The sequence below is a fragment of the Excalfactoria chinensis genome, chromosome 8 (genome assembly GCF_039878825.1).
Source record: "Excalfactoria chinensis isolate bCotChi1 chromosome 8, bCotChi1.hap2, whole genome shotgun sequence".
NCBI lineage: Eukaryota > Metazoa > Chordata > Aves > Galliformes > Phasianidae > Excalfactoria > Excalfactoria chinensis.
Window position 1 is genome coordinate 15,300,988 of NC_092832.1, and position 21,758 is coordinate 15,322,745.

Consider the following 21,758-nt stretch of genomic DNA (forward strand, 5'->3'; position numbering starts at 1 on the left):
TCTCTAATGGGTCTGCACTTTTTTCCTCACTAAATCCTACCTACCTACACCTTGGTGTAAACCACTTTGAAAAGGTTTGTCTCTGTGGTTTAGGTAGTCTTATATTACACTGAATTAGTGCATTATGAATAAAGAGCAGTGTTTGGCTACTTTATATAAGATAAAGTTTGTTCTAATTCTGTTGCCTGAAAGCATTCCATAAAGACTTCTCTGTTTCTGGCCAGCCCTTTAAAACATAAAACCCAACCCACGACACACAGGAAAGCACTTGGGGATTTCTCATTTGAATAGCACCAACTTCAGAAACAGCTGCTAAGATCAAATAGACGTAGGGAATTCAGCAGCACACATCCCATCCATTATCTTCTAAAGCTGCAGGAACTTAATCCTTCCCACGAACAATGTCTGTTGTCTCACTTGCTATTACGATTAACATATTATATTCTGTGTAAGACTGCTTTCTTCTAAGAGTGCACCTGCAGCAGTGCTGCAGCGTAGAAGTCCAAAGTTTCTACAATTAACCTGAGTCATAAAACAAAACAAATATATTGCATTGCAAGGATTGATTTCCTATGAGCTAAACTCTAAAAAGAACAAATTATTAAAACATTTATTACTGTTATGCCAAACCAACAACTGGTATTTTTGCAAACACTGGGAGTGTGCTGCCTACACAGCAAGAACTGATCAGTGTTAGTAACCTTGTAATAGTTATTCCTATCTGCACGGTGAGCTAATCATGGTCTGCCTACACAAAAAAGAAATGGTCCCAATTCCAGCCCCAGTGATGAGAGTAAATTCCATTCCTGGGAGTTAAGTTTTGATGAGAACTTGGAAGGACTGCTTTACACCTTATTTTTCATTCTTGAGCTGGTCAAATAAAAACACGTGGAGGTGCACAGTGAATATGCTAACTCTGCTGTTATACAGTATGCAATCGAGTCTGCCGAGAGAGGTTTGGAATTGATGTCAGGACGGAGAGGGTGACCGTATGGCAGCGTGCCCATCCCTGCAGGTATTTAAGAGATGCGTGGCACCGAGGGATGCATTTTAGGGACGGGACTCGGTAAGCCAGCGTTGAGATGCGTTTTTCAGACGGGCTGGTCCCAACGCGGTACAACAAAACGCTTAATACACTTTTGTATGGAAGCAGACGGCGTTCCGTGCCCGGCCCCGCCCCGGGGCGGACTGTCACATAGCAGCCGCCCGCTCTGCCCCACGGCCCCGCTCCGCCAACAGGTGTCCTGCCCCGAGCAGGTGCGGCGCGGCCCGCAGGGGCGGTGCGAACCCGTGGGGGAGGTCTCCTAGCAACCGCCCGGCCAATAGGAGCGGCGCTGGGGCCCGGCGTGGGGTCGACGCGGCGGCAGCTGCGGGACACGGGGCCGCGCGGAGCTGGTTCGGGGGCCGGTCCTTCCTCCCTTCTTCCGTCTGTGCTCGCCGCAGCAGGTGGTGCTACCCGGGACTCCTCCTCCTGCTCCTTCTCCTCACCGGCGGCGAGGGAGGCGGGTGCGGCAGCGGGTAACGGACGCCGTGCGGCCGTTGGTGGCGGCGGGGCGGCCACGGCTCAACCCGGCTCCGGGCTGCCTGCGGGGGAAGCCGCCGCCGACGACAGTCGAGGTGTGGCGGGTGCTGCTTGGCAGGCCCGGGCTGACCCGGAGGGCTGAGAAAAGCTCGTCCCTGGAAGGCAGGCCCAGCGCCTTGGCGGTGTCCGCGGGGCGGCGAGCAGCGACCGCGGGAGGTGGGAGACCGGGAGCTGCCGGGCAGCGTGCGCGGCTGTCCGCGGTTGGTTGCGTTCCGCGCAGCGTGGGAGTGGGGGCCCAAAATCCTGTTTGCAGCAAGGCTCCGTTCAGCTGGAGGACCGAACTGTAACGCAGGATGTGCTCGTAGTATTGCTGCAGCCCCTGTTTGCGCAGAGCGCTGTGCTGCCGGTGAGATGATTACACGGGGCTCCGTGTGCTGCGAAGTATGGTAGGAATTCGGGAATTTCGGGGGATTTGATGCCGTTGATGAAGGTTTCAGAAAGTAGTGGGGGAGAAAAACGTTCTTGGTCAGGGAGAGGGAAAGCGTAGTATCAGTCATTGGCTGGATTGGAGAGGGCACAGGAGGCAATCCCAGGTTCCTTGGGTTCGGTTTGTCTCTGAAAGCAGCTGGCAGCAGATGCTAAGGTAAAAACGGTCAGCAGAGGCTGCTGAGCAGCGATCCCGGTCGGAGTGTCCTCCCAGCGTACTGCACCGCGGAGCTGAAGGGTCTCCGAGCTGAGCTTGCTTCTTGCATTCGGTGGCTTTTGATGTGTGTCTTTCATATGATTTCAGCCAGCTCATATAGTTTGTATTCCCAGCACATGGTGATGCGAGTCTATTATTTAACAGTGCTTTTTTTCCAGCCTTCATGTTAAATGTCTCATTTCATTTTGCATAGCTGTATTAAGAGAAGGGGTGATTTTTTTCTGTACGTGTTTCTGCACGTATTTTGTCCTATTTCTCTAGCTGCTGTAGTGGAAAACTCACAGCTTGTTAATTTCTTGTATGGAAGCACTGGCTGACCTTCTTCCACCATTTTCAGATGTTTTCTGCATTTTGTGTAGGGAAGGTCATAATGGTGTATGCTCTTTCAACTGGGGAATCTCAGTGTTTGTATGGAGCCATTATGATGTTCGTTTTTTTCTGTCCTGGGCTCCAATGTTTTGTTAACTGCCTGTTAGCTGTTACTTCCAGAAGAGTAATCACAGTGACTCTGTGAACTCTTCTTGCATGGCTATGCTTAACACAGAGCCTGTTGGTGTAAGTATGTAGCTGAGTTGGTGCTGTGCTTTTTTGTTTCCTAATAATAATAGTTCACAAACGTAGAGTTTTGTTACCATTTGTGTACTATTAATACAACCTTTTGGGGTTCTTATCGTTCAATCTTAGTGTTTGCTTTTCTGAATAACTCTCTACCATGAGTGAATTTTCTCACTGACCTACCCAGCACCTTTGAAAGTTCTCCCAACAACAGAAATACACAAACAGATCCCGTTTGTGACTAATTTTTATCTCTTTGGGACTTTCATACAGCACTTATACAATACTTAAAGAAGGAGGAAGGGGAAAATACTTAACTTTTCCTACCATTTCTCCTTCTCCACCAATAATCAATCATTAGTAAATCCTCTGGCATGGTAGATTAAGAGCTTTTGTTAGGAAACATCATGGAAGGTTTTTTGGAAATCCAGTTTTGTTTTCTTGCCCAGGCATGAGGGCTGATTCCTTCTTTCAGAGCACTGTAGCAGACTTGTTAATGTTTCTTCTACATTAAGTTATGGTGACATTTCACCAGTCATATTTACTGCCATCTAGCATCTGTTCTGTGACTTTTGTAATCTACAGGGCAACTGTTCCTTGAATCTTCTGGCATTCATTAGAGAAAGTAGTTACGTTGATGACCTTCCACTCTTTTGACCTGGTGCCTATTTTACCTTACAGGTTACCTGCTACTGAACCTTGTGAATTGCATTGTTTCTGAGAGCTGGAATACTAAATCTGGTTCTGCCCTGTGTTATCAGCTTTAGGAACTGGTGAGACTTGTGTTCCCTTTCTTCTATTTTTTTAATGCTTTTTGCTTGCAGAGACAGTGAAGGTATGGAGTTTGGTTAAAGCTAAGCTCAGGAAAAGGAGGAACTACAGAAGACAGAGTTCCTGAGGCTTCCTTATGTATTCATGATATGCAGAGGCCTTGTAGCTGGAATAGAATATCCTGCTATGTGTAGCAAATGGTTTTTGATTTCAACAGAGGAATAAAATTCAGAAGATTAACAGAAATAGATCTGTGCTTTAGCAATAGGAAAACACTGCTACAAAGATCCATAGCATTAGCTCAGTGTGTGGAGTAGGACTTTGTGAGCCAAATGAAATATTTCCACACGTTCCATTTTTTTCAGAGACTGCAATGATGATGTTTGTGTACACTGAAGGTAGAGCTGAACGTTGAGGTGGTAGATAAGTCCTTGTAACCTGAGTGTTTGGGACAAAGGCAGTAAGAGAATATCAAACATCACATTTTTATCAGCTTTACGGGTATGGTTTTTGTGTGGTTCCAGTTACTGAATGTCTAAGAAAAAATTATTCTTACAACTTTCTCACAACTTGTTAAGTTAAAAATGTAGGTAAGGGATCTTCTAGGTTGATATGCTTATAGTGAAGAAAACTTAGCAGTACTCATGGGCTGACTAGTGGGCTTACCTGTTGAGGTTACTTTTGACAATACTGATAAGTTTAGTTAGAAATTTGGCACATGTTAAAGAAATGTTCTCTTAGAATGTAATTAAGTGGAAGGACTCTCTGTTTTGTGCCCCCCCCCCCCCCCCCCCCTTTTTTTTTTTTTAGTTTAATTGCTTCAATATTGTGAGAGCAGGGAGGAAATATCAGGAATCTGCTTTGATTGCAGGACCTGTCATTGAAGTCACAGTATTAACGAGAGGTCACTACAGTTTTAATAGGTTTCTACAGGTAGAGGAGCTCTTTGAGTTATGCAGTTATCACCAAATCTGAGCTACATTTTAGTACTAATTGTCAACTTTGTTTTTAAAACAGCCATAGAGAGAGAATAATTATTAAAATTATAGGGAAGAGAAGTATGGACCTTCAAGGTGTTTACATGAATAAAACAAGTGTGTTTCTTGTGACGTTATCAGGGATACGTTTGTAAACTTATAAAATGATGACTAGTATGCACCCTTAATTTACATGGACTGAGATGTCTGATTTATCCGGATGAAAGCCATCTGTTTGGCATCTGTGGATTACAAGACAATTGTAAAAGCCTTAAGCAGATTCACAGCTCAACTTGGGATGTAGCTGTAGTTAGAATGAATCATGTTGCCTTTTAAGTAAATGCTAACTAATGCTTTAATTTTCTTTCAGTTTTTTAAGTAAAAATCTGTATATGTTGGAACTTGTAGTACTTAGCATGTGGAAGAGAAATGTTTGGTTGATGCTGACTCACCTCTTTTATGGTGGTGTAACACTGAAGGGCAAGGAGAGCTCTTTCCAAAGATCACCTTCCCTTATCCATGTTAAATTAGGTTTAAAAGCTTTCTGGGTTACCAGACAATGTGTTTTTCGTGTATCATAGAATCTTTTGAGTCGGAAGGGACATTTAAAGGTCATCTGGTCCAACTCCCCTGCAATGAACAGGAGCACCTACAGCTTGATTAGGGGCTTAGAGTCCTATCCAGCCTGATCTTGAAGGTCTCCAGGAATGGAGCACCCACCACCTCTCTGAGCAACTTGTGCCAATGCCTCACCACCACTGTTGTAAAAAAAACCACCTTCTTATGTCCAGTCTAAATCTCCCCTCTTTTTGCTTGAAACCATTTCCCCTTGTCCTATTGCAACAGACTGCTGAAAAGTCTGTTCCCTTCTTTCTTAGAGCCTCCCCTTTAGATACTGAAAGGCTGATCTCAGGTCTCCCTGGAGCCCTTCTCTTCTCCAGCTTGAACAGCCCCAGATCTCAGCCTGTTCTCATGTTTCATCCCTGAGACCACCGTTGTGGCCCTTTTCTGTTCATGCTCTTAACAGGTACGCATCTCTCCAGCATTGAGTACTCCACATCTGGATGCAGTACTCCAGGTGGGGTCTCACCGGAGCATTGGAGTGGAGCAGGATTATCTCCCTTGTCCTGGTGGCTGTGCTTCTTTTGATGCAGCTGAGGATATGGGTGGGTTTCTGGGCTGCGTAGGCACATTGCTGGCTCATACCTATCTGCAATTCACCAGTATCACCAAGTCCTTTTCAGCAGGGCTGTGCTCCATCCTTACATCCACCAGCTTGCACTGATAGTGGGAGTTGCCATGGCTCTGCACTTGGATTTATTTAACCTCATAGAGTTCACCAAGGCTCACTGCTGGAGCATGTCTAAGTCTCTCTGAATGACATCCTGTCCCTCAGGCATGTCAGACTGCACCACACATCTTGGTGTCATCTGCAGACTTGCTGAGGGTGCAGTTGATTGTGCTGTCGATGTCATTGATGAAGATATTAAAGAGCAGTGCTCCCAGTACTGACTCCTGAGGGGCACCACTTGTCACTGATCTCCATCCGGTCATTGCTACACCCTGTGCAGTTTAGAAATGACCAGGTGGTGTAATATGATCATGGTACACTGCTACTATAAGACTTTATCTCCTGACACAGAGTTGCCTGGAAGAATCTTATAAAGCAAGTAGGTGTAACTGAGTTTCAAATTTAAAAGTGATATTCAGGTTTTTAGAAATATACTGTGATGTGTGAAGTTTGTAATCCTAGTGCTTACTGCTTATGGCTTTTAGGTTTTGATAGTCTGAACTCAGGCTTGCTTTATCTGATTTATCTTGAATCTTGGCACAGTCATTGACAATCTTTCCCCTTCACCTCAGAGTACAAAACAGTGATTTTAAGATCCACTTTTGCTTCTTTATTTGTAAATGTAGCTTTCAAAGTTCAGAGTAATTGTATTCTTGAAAAGAAGGACGCATGTTAGTGAATCATGTAGGAGTTTGTAGGGCTCTACCTGTAGGCATTTTTAATATTAAAAAACAAACAAACAGCAAAACTTCAGGTGCATTTACTAGGATTAAGTTCCAGTATATTATCATGATAGCTTTAAGCTCTAGGATGTTTGTGTATATGTGCTTTCCTGTTAGTGATTCTTTGTTTGATTATTGGTATTAATCAATCTCTGAGGCAAGCAATCAGTCAGCTGCAGGAGCACAGGTGGAGGTAAATTCAGATGTGCTACCTGAAGGGGTGGAGCTCAGCTTCACCTCTCCCAGATCTCAAAGGGCCGACTACCACTAAGGCAGGATCTCTTTCTCTGGAGATCACTCCTTTGTGGAGTTTATAGTGAGCCTTTGACATCGGTGAGCATTTCCCATTTATCATTGATTATCTTTCTATCACAATAATCTTTCATATGGCTCTGCCACTGTGTTCACCCATATGAAATTGGCTGCCAGATCCTCTAGGGTCTTGTTCATCACTGGAACAAAAGTGACACTGCCAATAGGCAAAGTAGTGTCTGGCAGGCACTGGGTCATTACAGATATTTGGGTGAGTCACCAGCCCTAGTAGTGAAATAGCTGCATAGGCAGAATGGGCACAGAAAGCAAATCATTAAGTAGTTATGGTAGCTTTGGCTGTAGAGAGATTCGTTCTTTTCTTCTCTCTCCTGCCCATAGAGTCTTAGTTTAAGTATGAGATTCTGGGAGACAGTGAATGTTGATTCATTCATTTATTTTTTTTTAAGCTTCTCACTGTGTGTTTTACCAACAGGATTTAAGGGGCAGGGGATGTGGGGGGAGAAACAAACAAGAGAAACAATTCAGTTCTTTCTCTTCCCACTCAACAAATTGAAACAGGCCCTTTTCTTTAGTTAAGGCTTTCCTGTGTTAAGGCGGATAGCATAGAGAGATCACCAAAACGCTTTTAAATCTTGTGTGCTATTTTATTGTTTTTCTGTAATCAAACAAATATTGGTTCATCTATGCATTGAATGCATTCTTCCATATGTTGTGGTGATTGAAATGAGTACTGCAGAGTACTAAAGGTGAAATTTCTTATGAATACTATCTAAATTCTAAATCTACATTCATTTTGCATCCCTGCTATCTTCATTAGAGATGCTCATCTGTAGCTCTTGCATGTTTCAGTGAGTCTATTTTGAGCTGTGTTGCTCCAGACAAACTGCCTAGATTGGCAAGAAAATGTAGCTGATGATTCTTAATCATGAGGTAGCTTTAAAAATCATTGCTGAGGTCCTGAACTGGCAGTAGAAGCCATGTGGAACTGGCAAAATGATCTTAGCACGGAACTAAAGGCTTGTGGCATTCCCTACTGCAGCTGACATGGGGATTGTCTCATGCACATCTGAGTGTGATTCTAAATACGGTATAAAAAGATGATGCAAGTACAAAATGCTGACTGTGCTCTTCACTGATAACTACTTCAAAGCTAGTGCATTCTTCTGATGCCATGGAATAACTTAAGCTACTTTTGGGTGTTGGTTTAACAGTTGAAGTTCTTTAGTTTAGTGCTCACCAGATAGTGAATTTGTGGTGTATATTTGTGAATTTGATGTATTGAACAGAACGTGCTGTACTGCTAGTTGTCCTTTCAAGTCAAAAATCACTAGAATCTTTTATGCGAGAAGAATATAGTTGCATTAACTAGATGGACATTTTCATATTCCCGCTGTTTTTCTGCGTTCTGTATAATTGCTAGACATCCTTCTAAACCTGTCTTCCTGTTTGTTTTCATTATGTCCTCTTGTTGGTATACCTAGAAATAAAGCTTCACAGGAGAGGAGCCGTCAAAAGACTTTGCTGCAAGTAGAAGCGTGCAAATTGCATAACTAAAATTTGGAGAATTGTTGCATTCTACCATCTGTGTTAGTCCTGTTTCCACTTCCAGTCAAGTGTTGTGGTTTAATAGATGCTGTGTCAAAACAGTGTTCTCAGTGTAAAGACCTGTGGATTGGTGATACTGTACTGGGAGGTAATTTGGCTGGTAAGATCTATTAGGGGTTATGTAGTTTTTTAAGAATAGATGCCAGGTTATTTGAAATGAATTGCATATCTGAAGTGTCGGTAGTATTTTTGTAGAATTTCCAGCAGCCATTAAAGGAATTTGTGTGTTTTGAGTTTCAAACTCTTTAGAATGCAATCCTGCATTCTCATACATATACTTGTAATTGAATTTGCCTTTTTTCCACTCTTTCATTTACAGGTTTCTTTATCTGATGGATCCAACAGAAGCCAAATAAGCATGTAAGAAGTGTTTTCATTCTATTTTGTCTTTGAATTACATTTTTAAATGTAATTAATTTGGATGCTGTTTTGCCTGCTTTAAAATGTCAGTAAGGAGATTCTTGTTTCTTTTATGATCACAAGAGACCTTTTGGGTAATAGATCACCCACAATTGTTTAGTGGCTTAAATAGACAGCAGTTTGGTTTTCCAAATGATAGTTTTCTCCATAATGATAAAAAAGCAAGGTTTTTAGTGTCAGCATTTCAGAAGTTGCACTTCCAAGAGCACACTTAATAGAACCTTAGGAGGAGTTAGTAGCAAACTTGTCTGTACTCCTTAAAACCTATGGTGTCCATCTCAGACTGACTTGAGATTTGGATCAACAGTTGTAAATTTTGAAAATAGGAGCCTTCTTCCCTGAACATTCTTTACCCTTTAAGTAATAATCTTAGTAAGACAGATTTGTGTTTAAGCTTCACAGAAATTTGTCATGATAAGATTGCTTTCTGGCTATACAGAAAAATATTGGACATTTGGCCTGCTGTGTTTTCTCTGATACACGTCAACAGAAACAATTGAATTATCTACAGTGTCTTTATTGTTTTCATGTGCAAACAGCGTTTAAGTCTGAACTGATAGTTTAAAAGACATGGTTAAGTCTGAGGCTAAGTCTAGATAAATGTGTCACTTATATAGCATAATATTTAGTGTGATTATGGTGTTCTTTACAGTGTAAAGAAGAAAAAATGTCACGTGATTTAGGTCTAGTAGTCTGTCTCCTATGCTTACTTTAATCTTCTAGTTGTTAATATAGAATGCTCTTACTATTTTAGGAGATGCCTACGTAACGCAGATTGCCAGGAATTGCACTAAATACTGTGCTGCTGAACGGGTTGCTCAGGTACCCTGCCTGTTTTGTTGCTATGGGAGATTGGAAGACTGTAACTGTGCCAGTGCTGTCATCAGGTAAACCAGTAATGTTTTAAATTTAGTAGATGTGTTAACTCTACCGGGGTATTATAACTGCTAAAGAGGGATTAGGGTTTTAAACATGAGATTTATTTAACATGAAATTAACCAGCCTAATATGTACAGTAATTTTTTTATAAAATATAAATGCTGCTGGAATGCTGTAGAGTTTTAACTGTCCTTTTAAAATTATTGTTGTGGTATGTTTATTATGTGTTTTATTTCATTCCTAGCTCTAGATTTGTGAACATCTATGAATAACAATTTCAGTAAAGGGATTTTTTTTAAGCTTTTTGTATGTGATGTCCTGAACTACTAGCCCTGAATTGTTTCTTAATGTTTTTACCTTTTAGATAGCAAAAATATATTTCAGTATACCTCAGAGAAAAAGATATCTCCCCCAGACATGAACTCTCAAGTGCTACGCTTGCCACTGCCTTCATCCAAAAGCATGCACAGCTTTTTCAGTGCCTTCTGCACAGAAGAGAATATTGAACAGAGCATATCCTATCTCAATAGGGTAAGCCGCATCTTGTTTATTGGAGGTTTTGGTAATGAAGATGCATTGTATTTGGAAGGCTTCTTTCTTAATGCTCAGAAGCTGAAGTTGTTATGCAGCAGAATATATTTTTTTGCTTTCTTATGAGTTTTCAACTGATACTGTTTATCTGGGATATTTATCCAGTTATTTATTACACCCCCCTCTCCACCTTGTCTTTCACCAGGAATTGACAACATTGGGCTTTCCTTCTATTTATGCGGAATCCAAAGGAAAGGAGTTAAACTTAATATCTATCATAAATTGCATGAATGAATTGCTTGTACTGCAGCACAAGAACCTTCGAGCTCAGGAAGAAGTAGAAATGCAGCATCTGAAACTGGGTAGTGATATGGATCACTTGCAGAACTGCTATGCTAAACTAAAGGTAGAAAACAAGATGATTTTACTAATATATGCATATATTATGCAGTGCTTGTGTTTAACGGTTACTGTACTTGCTTAAGAGTGAATAAATTTCTTTTTTGACCTCCCCTGTACTAATTTACAATTGTATTTTTATGGATGTTTTTGTTTCTCGTTTTTTTTATTTATTTTTTCATCTGAAGGTTCCTTAATGAGGTGTGAATTAACGAGGCAACTGAAATCTTGCTTAGAAGTTTTCTTTAATGATTTCTTTAATCAAAGAAAACAAATGTTGAATCCTTCAGTTGAGCTCATTCGGTATTGTCCAAATGAATATGCCTGACTCTAAAAGATAAATTTACAGTATAACTGTAATCAGTAAAACCAAAAATCCTTGTGTAGATAACTTTTCTAGTATGTCATCACTCTTCTCCTAATGTATGGCCTTTTGCATTTCTTTTTGTCTTTGTTGGATTTCTTGGGTAACTGACCCCAAAGCCTTTTTATAAAGATTGCTCAGAAGCTATTGGCAAAACTGAAGCTTTGTTTTATGTAGGATGCCCCATTTGCTTTGTTGTAGTCACAAATCGCATTCCACTGTTTATTTAAGAGAAGCACTCCACTAAAATTGTTCCCTACCTTTATATGTTGCTTACTACCTCCTGAAGAATCGTAGTTCTTGGTCCAGGAAATAGAACTTACTCATTGTTGAGAATGCAAGGTGAAACATTAGTGGTCAAATACAGAGGAAGACTTGTCTTGAGGTGCTTTAGCCTTTTTTTTTTTTTTTTTTTTTTTCTCCCCATTATTTTTTTTATCCTTTGCTTTTTTTTTTTTTTTTTTTTTTTTTCCATTGGTACTGAATTGTCAACATTTTTTTTTTTAGGAACAGCTGGAGTTATCTAAGAGGGAAATCGTTGGCCTTCAGGAGAGAGACAGACAACTGCAAAGCAAGAACAGAAATTTGCACCAGTTACTTAAAAATGAAAAGGATGAAGTAAGTTATGTACATCAATGCAAATTATTACATAGATTTTTTTGATGATGATTTTGCAAGGTGTCTGGTAGCTGTTCACATTAAATGTTTTTTGGCTTTTTTTGGTAAATGTCTCTCAGTGAAATGAAACTGACATCTGGTACACCAATTAAATATGTTCTAGAATGGATAGATAGGATTCTATTAGAGCGTACTATGGAAGCATGTACAGCTTTGTTATGCTTTTTATGCTTTTGATTATACATTATCTTATGTTTTAAGAATACACAGAAGTAAGAAGTAGCTATAGGATTCAATCACTTTCTCAAATGTAGGTGTACAGGAGCACTTTGTTATGTTGTAGAAGTGAGCAAAAGGTGGGGTGTCAGGGAAAGCCCGTGCTCATTAAGCTTGAGAGTCTTGTAAGAACCCAGATCAGAAAACACTGTCCTTAGTTTGGGATTTGTTTCCTGCCATAACCCTGCCATACTGTACTTAATGTGCTTCTAAATTTCTTTAAATGTTCTCTTCATTCATAAATATTCAGCAGGCAATCACAGCATTATCTCTATATAATGAACTTTAGAAGTTCTAGCTTTAAACTTTGGGCATGTTTAGCTAGCTGTATGTTGGAAGGGTTAAAACTGAGTCAAAATCCTTCCAGCCTATTGGTACTATTATGCTTTGTGACCTGTTTTAATGTTCTTTAGGAATGAATGGTATCACCCTCTTTTCTTACTCTGCTGTCCATAGGAGTTTATTTTTTTTATGTAAATCTAATAAGCATAATTTAATGTTAAATTAGGTACTAAATGTTATTCACTGAAGCCAAAAACATGTCTTTTTCTTTGTAGTGAGTATACTGGAGAATATATCACATGAATTGCCAAAAAATGTACTCAGTTCTTCTTAAGGACTGTAACATAATAACAAGTTCCTTACTGTGTTGGTTTGTGCATAAAAGCAACTACATTTCCTGAGGCAAGTCTTAGAATCTGTAGGTTGTGGGAGTTCTACTGACTTCTGTTGTCAGTTCCTTTATCCAGAAATAGTTTAGTGTAAGCACCATTTCACATCTGTTTTGGTTTTCTGAAGAAATGCATCTATGTTGAGCTTTAGTTGAATAAACATGTTTTCTTGTGGGATTGTTTTTTAGGTTCAGAAGTTACAGAACATAATTTCAAGTAGAGCTACACAGTACAATCATGATATGAAGAGGAAAGAGAGAGAATACAACAAATTAAAGGAACGCTTACATCAATTAGTCATGAACAAAAAGGACAAAAAGATAGGTAAGTAGAGTGCTATAGCAAAATAGTAAATTTTGCATGTTAAAAATGTTTGATTTTAGGTATGTTCATATCACGTTTCCCCTGTGCTTAAGTACCCAGCAGAACCTTGAATATACTGTGAAATTTTTGTTAGATGAAATGTATCAACTGATGTCATTGGAAAGGAAGTCCTACTCTCATTTTCTTATCCCTCCTGCCACCCCCCAAAACAGTCTCAGCTGTTTGCCATCTATAGCATAGCATATTTTAGTGAGCTGGTTTAGTTTGTTGAATCAGAAGACAGCTATTCATGTTGTGGCTGAGTTGGCTTTGCTTTTCTGAAACCATGCACGTAAAACAGACCACATTAGAATGCTGTACCAGAAACACTTATTTCGGCAACAGAAGACAATTCAGTATCTGCACAGTAATTTCTAGAATCCTCACACTTAAGTGGACAGAACTTTTGACATGTTTTTTACTTGAATTTGCTAATGTTAATTGAAATATTGCTGAGGTAAAAAAAACACCCAAATCTTAAATCTACTTCCAGTTTCCTTGAGAACTAATGAGAATTAAACTTGAACTGCTATCCTGTTGTAATTTTTAAAATAATGTATACGCAATTTATATAAAGCTGGTTGAGCATGTTCTTAAGGAGTGTATAAAACAGGCAAGATAGAATGACATCCCCACCCTTTGGCTTTCCAAACACAATTTCAATCTTTTACTCTTGTTTTGTTAAGCAGGGCAATGTGGTTTCAGTTTGGTCTTAAGACTGAGGGGGATATTTGGGTAATGTGGTCTTCTGTCAGTAATTACATAAAAAGGTAAAAGAAATGTCATCTGAATATGTATGTAATCACACACTGTTTCATGCTTTGAAATCTCCTTTTCATTTGTAGCTATGGAAGTTCTAAATTATGTTGGTAGAGCTGATGGGAAGAGAGGTGCATGGAGGACTGATAAGACAGAAGCCAGGTGAAACTGTAGTTGTTTTAGAACAATATTAATTAAACTCTTTGTTATGTTGTCACCTTGTTACTGTCACATTTCTGCTTTCAGAAATGAAGAACAAATGTACAAAGTTCTGCTAAATGACTATGAGCAACGCCAAAAACAACTTTTATTGGAAAATGCTGAGCTGAAAAAAGTTCTTCAGCAAATGAAGAAAGAGATTATTTCACTTCTTCCACCACAGAAACAAAAACCTAAAGAAAGGTCTGAAGATGGTCCAGTAAGTATTCTTTGGTTAAGCTTAAGTCTGTGATAATTTGCAGTGCTGGAGCAATCTGATTATTAAAATACTTCTTAGAAGGCTTGCAGTGCAAGGACCTGAAAAAATGTTTTCATTATATATGTAAGGGTTTTACTTTTCTTTGGTCAAACAAATCTATGTACATATTTAAATATGTATATATTTTTTTTAATGTTAAGATTGCTTGCAGCAGGCTTTGTTTCTGTTTCTATAGGTACTTTCAGACTTGGAGGAGGACATCGGAGAGTTAAATAAAGAGAATATGTGGGAACTGTCATGTGAAACTGTGCGAGAGCAGCTTACCAACAGCATTAGAAAGCAGTGGAGGATGTTGAAAAATCATGTTGAAAGGCTGGATAACCAAGGTGGTGTTTAACTCATACATGTACATGTAAAATGCTTCTGACTGTTTGGTGTCCTGCTCTTTGGATTTACATGACTGTGTCTTAACTAAGTGGAAGCTAAAATGCAAGGGATTGTGACCTGGTGGAGTCCCCTGAAAAGGCTTGTGGTTGTCATTTTCTATGTGAGTTTAAATTGTGGGAAGTTAGGAAAGCTGTCATCTAGCAAGTCTGTTATCCTGAGAACAGACACAATTGTAGTTTGACAGTAAATAGCTTTCTTCAGAAATAATTTACTTTTCTTTTGGAGACACATGCACTGTAATATGCAGGTCACTCCAAAAGTAATACCTTCTATTTATTTCCATGAGAACTGTAGCAGATACAAAGAACACAATAGTACTATTTAATAAATTCTGAACTGCATAATACCATTTTGGTTTTTTTCTCAACATAGTCACCATTAATTAGCTATGTGCTTTTGCCAGCAGTTAACAGGAGCCTACGTGTCATGCTTGCAAAAAAACAATAGAAAATCTTCATTAGTGGAGGTGACATGTTGTTATCACTGCTGAAACACACCACGCACCATCTTGCTTTGCTCACATCCACTGTGTTTGGTCTCCATAAACATTCACCAAGCTTTTTTTTTCGATGACACACCTTTGCTTCGTATGCATTTTCATGTCAGATGCCATTACAGCCCTTCTGCTGCCATCTGTCACATGGCAATGAAATGTGACAGAATGCTGGTGGGAAGGTTTGACCTCTACCACCATTGTCTGCCTCTGATGTTGTGGGCCAACTTAAGCAGTAAGCATTATTTTCAGAGCAGCCCTTGTAAATGTTGGTTGTATTTCCCCATTTCTCTGAGTTGTTCAAGTAATGCAGATATTCAGTTTCTTTCAACTTGTGCTATGTGATACATAGATCCTTCTTAAAGTTTGAGCACGTTACATCCATATTTCTACTGCTTCTGCTGGCATTCTAAAATGAACTAGTTGATGGTATGGTGCTGGACTCTCCTCATTTCCAGCTGTTAAACAGCATTAAAAGACAGCTAAAAATATATAAAATTCTTTCCTAGTATTATTTTCCAATGTAAGCAAATGCTGCTGCTACAGCATGGATGTTTGCAGTCAGGAATAAGAGTGAGAAGGTCATGAATGTAGTTGCAAATAAAAGAGCAGGTGGTCTCTGGTATAGACATATTCTTACAGAAAGGGTTTTAAGATCACTTATTTTGAGTAATACTTGACTCAGTATACTGACCAAAAAATAATTGTAAGCATCAGGAAAAAAGATTCAAGTATTTGCAGTTTTCTTGGAGTCACTTTTGGGTAGATTTTCTTTTTTTCTTTTTGAGTTTATAGAGACAACCATGTTCTAATCTGTTAGCATTTGCTTAGTGTTTAAACACTGTCAGCAGGGGATCCAGACTTGGCACATTAGAAATGCTGTGATGGTTGTATCTTTGTACAACCACACATTGCATTATTTCATCTCACGCATGTTTTATTCCTCTCTGATTCATTCCATTTCTGAGTTAAAGATGTGCACACAGTGTTCCAACTGTTAGCTCTGTTTCTCCTTCATAGAACATGAGGGAAAAAATCTTTCCTTTTTTATCTATGGTATATATAGTTACTGCCATACTCTTATGAACGCATAGACCCTTTGATAGTGGGATCAGAATAGGCTAACCATGCATCAGTGAAAAGAAATCTTCATTTGTTATTTTCTTTTAAATAACTGCTGAAACAAGTTGTAGTGGGTTTTTTTGTGGTGTTATTTTTGAGGTTTTTTTTGTGCAATGCTGTTGCAGCACAGATTTGTGATTTACCTGAAGAAATGTAAAATCTGAGGTGACATTGTAACATTCAGCTCAGGATAAATGGCAGTAGTTGTTAATTATGAGTGTAGCTCCAATTCTGGATCTCTTGTCGTGATAATAGGAATTTTGAATGCATGGTGAATGTGTCTTTTGGAATTAAACTATCACAGCTTAACAGTCTTTGTTATTGCTTGGAGTCCTGAGTGTTGTGAGCTATTGTTTTGAAGTAACTTTTTTCCTTTTTTTCTTCTCCCTTAGTGTCACGTGTGCATTCAGGAGCTTTGAATGACAAAGATGTAATTTCAAGGGAAGACCATGAGCTGGAAACTGAAAAACTGGAGTTAGAAATTCAGCAATGTAAAGAAATGATCAAAACTCAGCAGCAACTTTTACAGGTAGCAGGCTTTAAGTTTTGTTATTTTCAAGACCAAATCTGTGAATTATTTTTTTTAATGTCACTTATCACTCGCTTCTGAATTTTTCTCCTTTTATTGACAGTGCTTTTTAAATAGGATACCTCTGTGGTTGGATTAAGTGATCTGTTCAGTTGATTAGTAATGTAATGAATTTGTAATCCTGGTAGGAAAAATTCTGAGGGTAATAGACAGGAGGACAGTTGATAAGGCCAGCTGCATGAACAGAGGTGATTTGCTAGCTGCTTGAAACCCTGCCCCTACCAACTGTGTTTCTTATCAAACTTCAACTGTTTTTTGATGAAATTGAATCTGTGGGAAGTCTAAACAACTGAATAGTCATTCCAAAATTATTATTTCTGTATTTATATCTACAGCAACAGCTTATGTCTCCATGTGATGATGACACCACTCTGTTACTACAGGACTGCTATTTGCTGGAAGAAAGAGAGCGTCTTCAGGAAGAATGGAGGCTATTTCAAGAGCAAAAAAAGAACTTTGAGAAGGAACGAAGAAGTTTTACAGAAGCTGCTATTAGATTAGGACTAGAGGTATTAGAAAAGTGGAAAGGTATTAGAGAAGGAACTGCTATGGAAGAGAGTACAACAATAACTCTTAATACACACTAAAAACTTTCTAATACACATTGTCTGTTTGCTTATACCTCTGTTCAGAGAGCTTGTTCTCGTACTCTGTGAAACATAGCTTTGGTCATTGCAGCAGATCATTCAGCTGGCACTTAAAACAAACAAAACAACAGACACCAAATTTCTTGTGTATATTGGAATATGAGTTTGCTGCAACTGGGATGAATCATTTTTCTTGCAGCTCTGGAAATATCTAGGTACTTCTGAAAGATCTTATTCATTAAATCTCGATTAGAGGCTGTTTCAGTGTAGCTCCCTAAAACAGCAGAGCTTATGCAAATCACTGTCAGATCTGGCTGCAGTACTGAATTCTCAGAGATTCTTGATTTCTTAATTTTCATGGAAACCAGTTTTGCAGAAAGTCAAAATATATCTATGCTTCAGTAGGGCCATTTTGTGTTCTCGTAGTTAAGCTGGCCAGTAAACAGACTTATATTGGGAGGGAATTGGGGTGGATATTTCTCTAAATGTGCTGCCCTAGCACGTCTTTTTGTCTGGCCAGCAGTTAGGATCAAAACATGAAGATAACTACAAATTTAGCAGGGAGGAACATGAAAGTTCAAGAACATAGAATATTCTGAGACATTAATACAACAGTATTTGTACGTGAGACATTAATACAACAGTAGTTCAGAACATTGAGACATTAATACAACAGTAGTTCAGAACACTGACAAATATTGCTTCAGGCCACTACATGTATAATTGCACGTTCTTCAATTTTTTCATTCTATTTTCCTTGCATTTTACTGAATTCTTGAATTTAATATGTGATTTTGAATTTAGCTTTGTAATTTTTGAGGGACAATAAATAAGTTTGTCCTGAAATATTTTAGACCATATTGCAATATAAACGTAGTTACCTGTTCTTCTGAATGTTAGAATACTAAAATTTGAAAGGAGAAATGAGAAAGTAGAAGCAATTCTGCAAGTCTTCATATTTTATATAATGGGAGCATTATGTTTCACTGATGTTTTTTGGAGTTATGATAGCTTGTCTCTTGATTCTACATCCCTTGCATCTTTTTGAAGGTTGTTTTTTAGCCAGAATTTTCTACTTCTGTGCTCATGGAGTGATTGGAAAAGGAAACATCACCTTTCTTTCTGCTCAGTCTTTTTTTAATGGAAGTGATCAGTGCTGTTTTTCAATGTTGCTTGTGTTTGCTGATGAGAAAGCTGAGGACTAAGATGGAAGCAGGAATCCTTATGAGCAACTGCCTAGAAGTTAGAGGTATTTCCACAAGGCAGTGCAGCACCGTGGAGACAGGGGGAGCACAAGAGACAGTGGTAGGAGATTGTGTCACTGTAGTGGAGAACAGTAAAGTGAAAGGATTATTCAGGCCTCTGAAACAAACCCCGGGGTTTGGCTTGTAAATAAAAGCCAATCCTCAGCTAATCCTCGTTGGAATGAAAAGCTTGCTTATATGATGGTAATTTGTCGTTAAACTTCTGACTTGCCTTAGTTGCATGGGCATTCCATAACTTTCGAATTATTTTTTTTTTAGTATGGAATAGCATCAATTTAATGTAGACTAAGCTTGTTTCTGTGGTCATAACCATAAACAGTCATTTCTTTTCCTAGAGAAAAGCATTTGAAGAAGATAGAGGAGCGTGGTTGAAGCAACAGTTCTTAAGTATGTGTACTGATTACAAGCACTCTGAAAACGTGACAACTCCAAGTGCCTTCATAGGAAGCAAGTATTTGATTCAAATTATGTTACTGTAATTTGCTTTTTCCTCCTTCTACCTACAAGATTAAGATATAATTCATTTCCATAGTAGAAAAAAAATTGTGTTTTTAGGAACAGATCATTTGCTTTGCTGCCTGTGAAGAATGACTTGATTCTAATGATCTGTGAGCAACTTGTGAGACTTATTTAAGACTGTACACTAAAGCTTTTGAAGTTATAGTTATCTTTTTTCAAGTTCTGGTGTTTTTTGTCTGTATTTATTATTACAGTCATGCTGTTGGGTGGGAGGAAGGTGCTTGCTGTGCTTGGTTTTTTGTTTTTTGGGTTTTTTTTTTGTCATTTGTTTTTGATAGAAGACTTAAAATTGAAGCCTTCAAATGTTTTCAACTGTATAGTGAGCTAACTGATGATATGTGTGCCTTCCAGCTTCTGACCAAGACAATCGTCTGGTGAACTCAATGTCTCAGCAAAGAAAACCTCACTGTGTGCTGAGTGGTCCTGTTTCAGCTGAATCCTGCCAGACTTCTCAGTATATTTCACATAACAGGTATTTCAGATGATGTTGTGGATGTTTCTTGTGGGTTTTTTGCTTGTTTTTCATAGTGCTGAACTGTATTTAGAGCAGTGATGAAATCGTGATAATGTACCGAAAGATCTAATCTAGGTCTTACGATTGATATGTAGAAGAATATATTAAACATCATAACAGTATTGTGATTCTCTCTGAAGTGTAATTAGTAACTGAATGTGCAGTTACTTACACTGTTACTTTATCTTTTTACCAGTTTCAATGCTGCATTAAAAAAACCTGCTGGAGACAGCAAGCCAAATCAGTGGGAGGAAAGTGACAAGGAAGAAACTGAGTAATGCACAGTCACAGGAAGACTCTGAAGATGGCACTCTGCTATGTAGAAACTTGCACATAGAACAACTGCCTTAGACTTCCTAGGGTTGCCTGCTGTTTTGTTAGAGATATTCATAAGCTTACTCTTCTAAAGTGTAACAGGATGCTGTGAGTTTGAATATTCTTCTGAAGGGTTATGTGGTAAGCTGAGCTGTGATGTGTAAGTATGTGTGTGCACATGGCTTTTAATTTTTTTAGACCATTTCTTGCCTCTTTTTCTTGCAACTCTTGAAAGATGCTTATTTAAAAGTATATTAAAGCTTTGATATTTTTCTAGTAACAGAAGCTGCGATTCTGTGAATAAAGCTATGGTCTTAAACTTTGACTGTAATGAAATATTGGATCCTAATGTTTCTTTTCATCACAGACAGAGATAGCACTTTTAGGAATGGTTTAATTATTGGAAACACTCATCTTGAGAAACATCTCAAGCATAACTGGCATTAAAACTTCTTTTGCCTCAACTTGAATGTACAGTATACTATAGATTTTTAACGAAACAAGTTCTATATTTATTAATTTGTGTGATTTGAAAATACCTCTTTGATATTTCAGATGACCTAAAGCACGAAATCTTTATATATTTGTAAATAGATAAAATGATTATGCTGAGAAACAATGAAATGAAACTCATACATCCATAATATTATTTTACATGGTATTTGAAATTGTTTTATAGTGATACTCTGTTTACAGATGCATTAGGACTTTTAGTGGTTCAAACAGGAATAAAAGTATTTCAAATGTAAAAAATAAATGTGTAAGTCTGTTTAACTGGTTCTGTGATTTCTGACCGCTGTTTTTTTTAATTATTGTGGTCATAGGGCCAGGGTTCATTGTCTGATGCTAGTTTTGTTTTCATCTTAGTGGACTCCAGCATTTTTGGTGTAGCCTTAGGGGGAATCTTCTTTGTTCATAACTTTCTAAAAGTAGCCATGTACGGATGAGAAGTTTCAAAGTCTCCCTCACCTGAGTCAGTTCATGTACTTTTTCTGCATGGGTAACCAGACAGGGAAAACAATACGAATATAATCATATTGTATTTCTTTTTAAAAAGGCTATTTTAAAATGTATTTCTCCAGTTCCCTCTCAATAAATAAGTGATCATTACTCATAAGTTCTGCTGAACTTTTGCCATCCCCATGCTACTAGACAGAACTTTCATAAATGTTAGTTATGAAAGAGTAAAAACTTGTATTTAAAATTATGCTCAAACACGTAAGCTGAAGAATTTAATATACATATTGATAACAGCATGAAGCTCTGTAAGGACAGGCACAGGCTGAGTATTAGAAGAAGGTCCCACATCAGAAAGGGAGTTGGGTACTGGAATGGGCTCCCCAAGGCACTGGTCATAACATCAACTGCTGGAGTTAAAGTAGTATTTGGACAACATTCTGAAGCAACGTTTGAGTCTTGATAGTCCTGTGAGGAGCCAGGAGATGGGCTCAATCCCTGTGGACCTCTTCCAACTCAGGATTTTCTGTGATTTGAAGTGGGAGAACAATAATTTTACATGCAAGGTTCTTATCTTGAAACTAATTTACTCAAGATCTGTAAATCTGTAGTTAATCAGGATGCCACTAGGGGCTGATGTTGTCCTGAAGAGATTGTTCTCTGATGTTTTCTGGTGGCACTTAAACATGTTCTTGCTGGATACCTTAATTGGACTGTTTTATTAAGCAATTTTCCATGATGAACACTTTTAGAATAATAGTGCCTTTGAAGAGCAAAATAATGCATTATTTAATCTGTTGTACTTATTGAATGATTAGGAACCTAATTATGTT

At 38.6% G+C, this 21,758-nt stretch overlaps 1 protein-coding gene across 8 annotated transcripts; it reads left to right on the forward strand.

The window, feature by feature from the left end:
* Nucleotides 1-1,321: 1,321 nt before the first annotated feature.
* SSX2IP (SSX family member 2 interacting protein) lies at nt 1,322-20,752 on the forward strand. 8 transcript variants are annotated; one of them, XM_072342988.1, is made up of 16 exons: nt 1,322-1,518; nt 3,462-3,553; nt 8,739-8,779; nt 9,594-9,726; nt 10,083-10,249; nt 10,455-10,655; nt 11,520-11,630; nt 12,766-12,901; nt 13,786-13,861; nt 13,946-14,117; nt 14,353-14,503; nt 16,572-16,708; nt 17,104-17,277; nt 18,956-19,067; nt 19,491-19,611; nt 19,850-20,747. In XM_072342988.1, exons 4-16 carry the CDS (start codon nt 9,684-9,686, stop codon nt 19,929-19,931), a joined length of 1,683 nt encoding a protein of 560 aa, XP_072199089.1. In that variant the 5' UTR covers nt 1,322-1,518; nt 3,462-3,553; nt 8,739-8,779; nt 9,594-9,683; the 3' UTR covers nt 19,932-20,747. The 8 variants fall into 8 exon arrangements, with proteins under 8 accessions (XP_072199089.1, XP_072199093.1, XP_072199090.1 ...); XM_072342989.1 differs by having other exon boundaries at nt 1,342-1,446; XM_072342990.1 differs by lacking the exon at nt 1,322-1,518 and adding an exon at nt 1,608-1,738.
* Nucleotides 20,753-21,758: the final 1,006 nt, after the last annotated feature.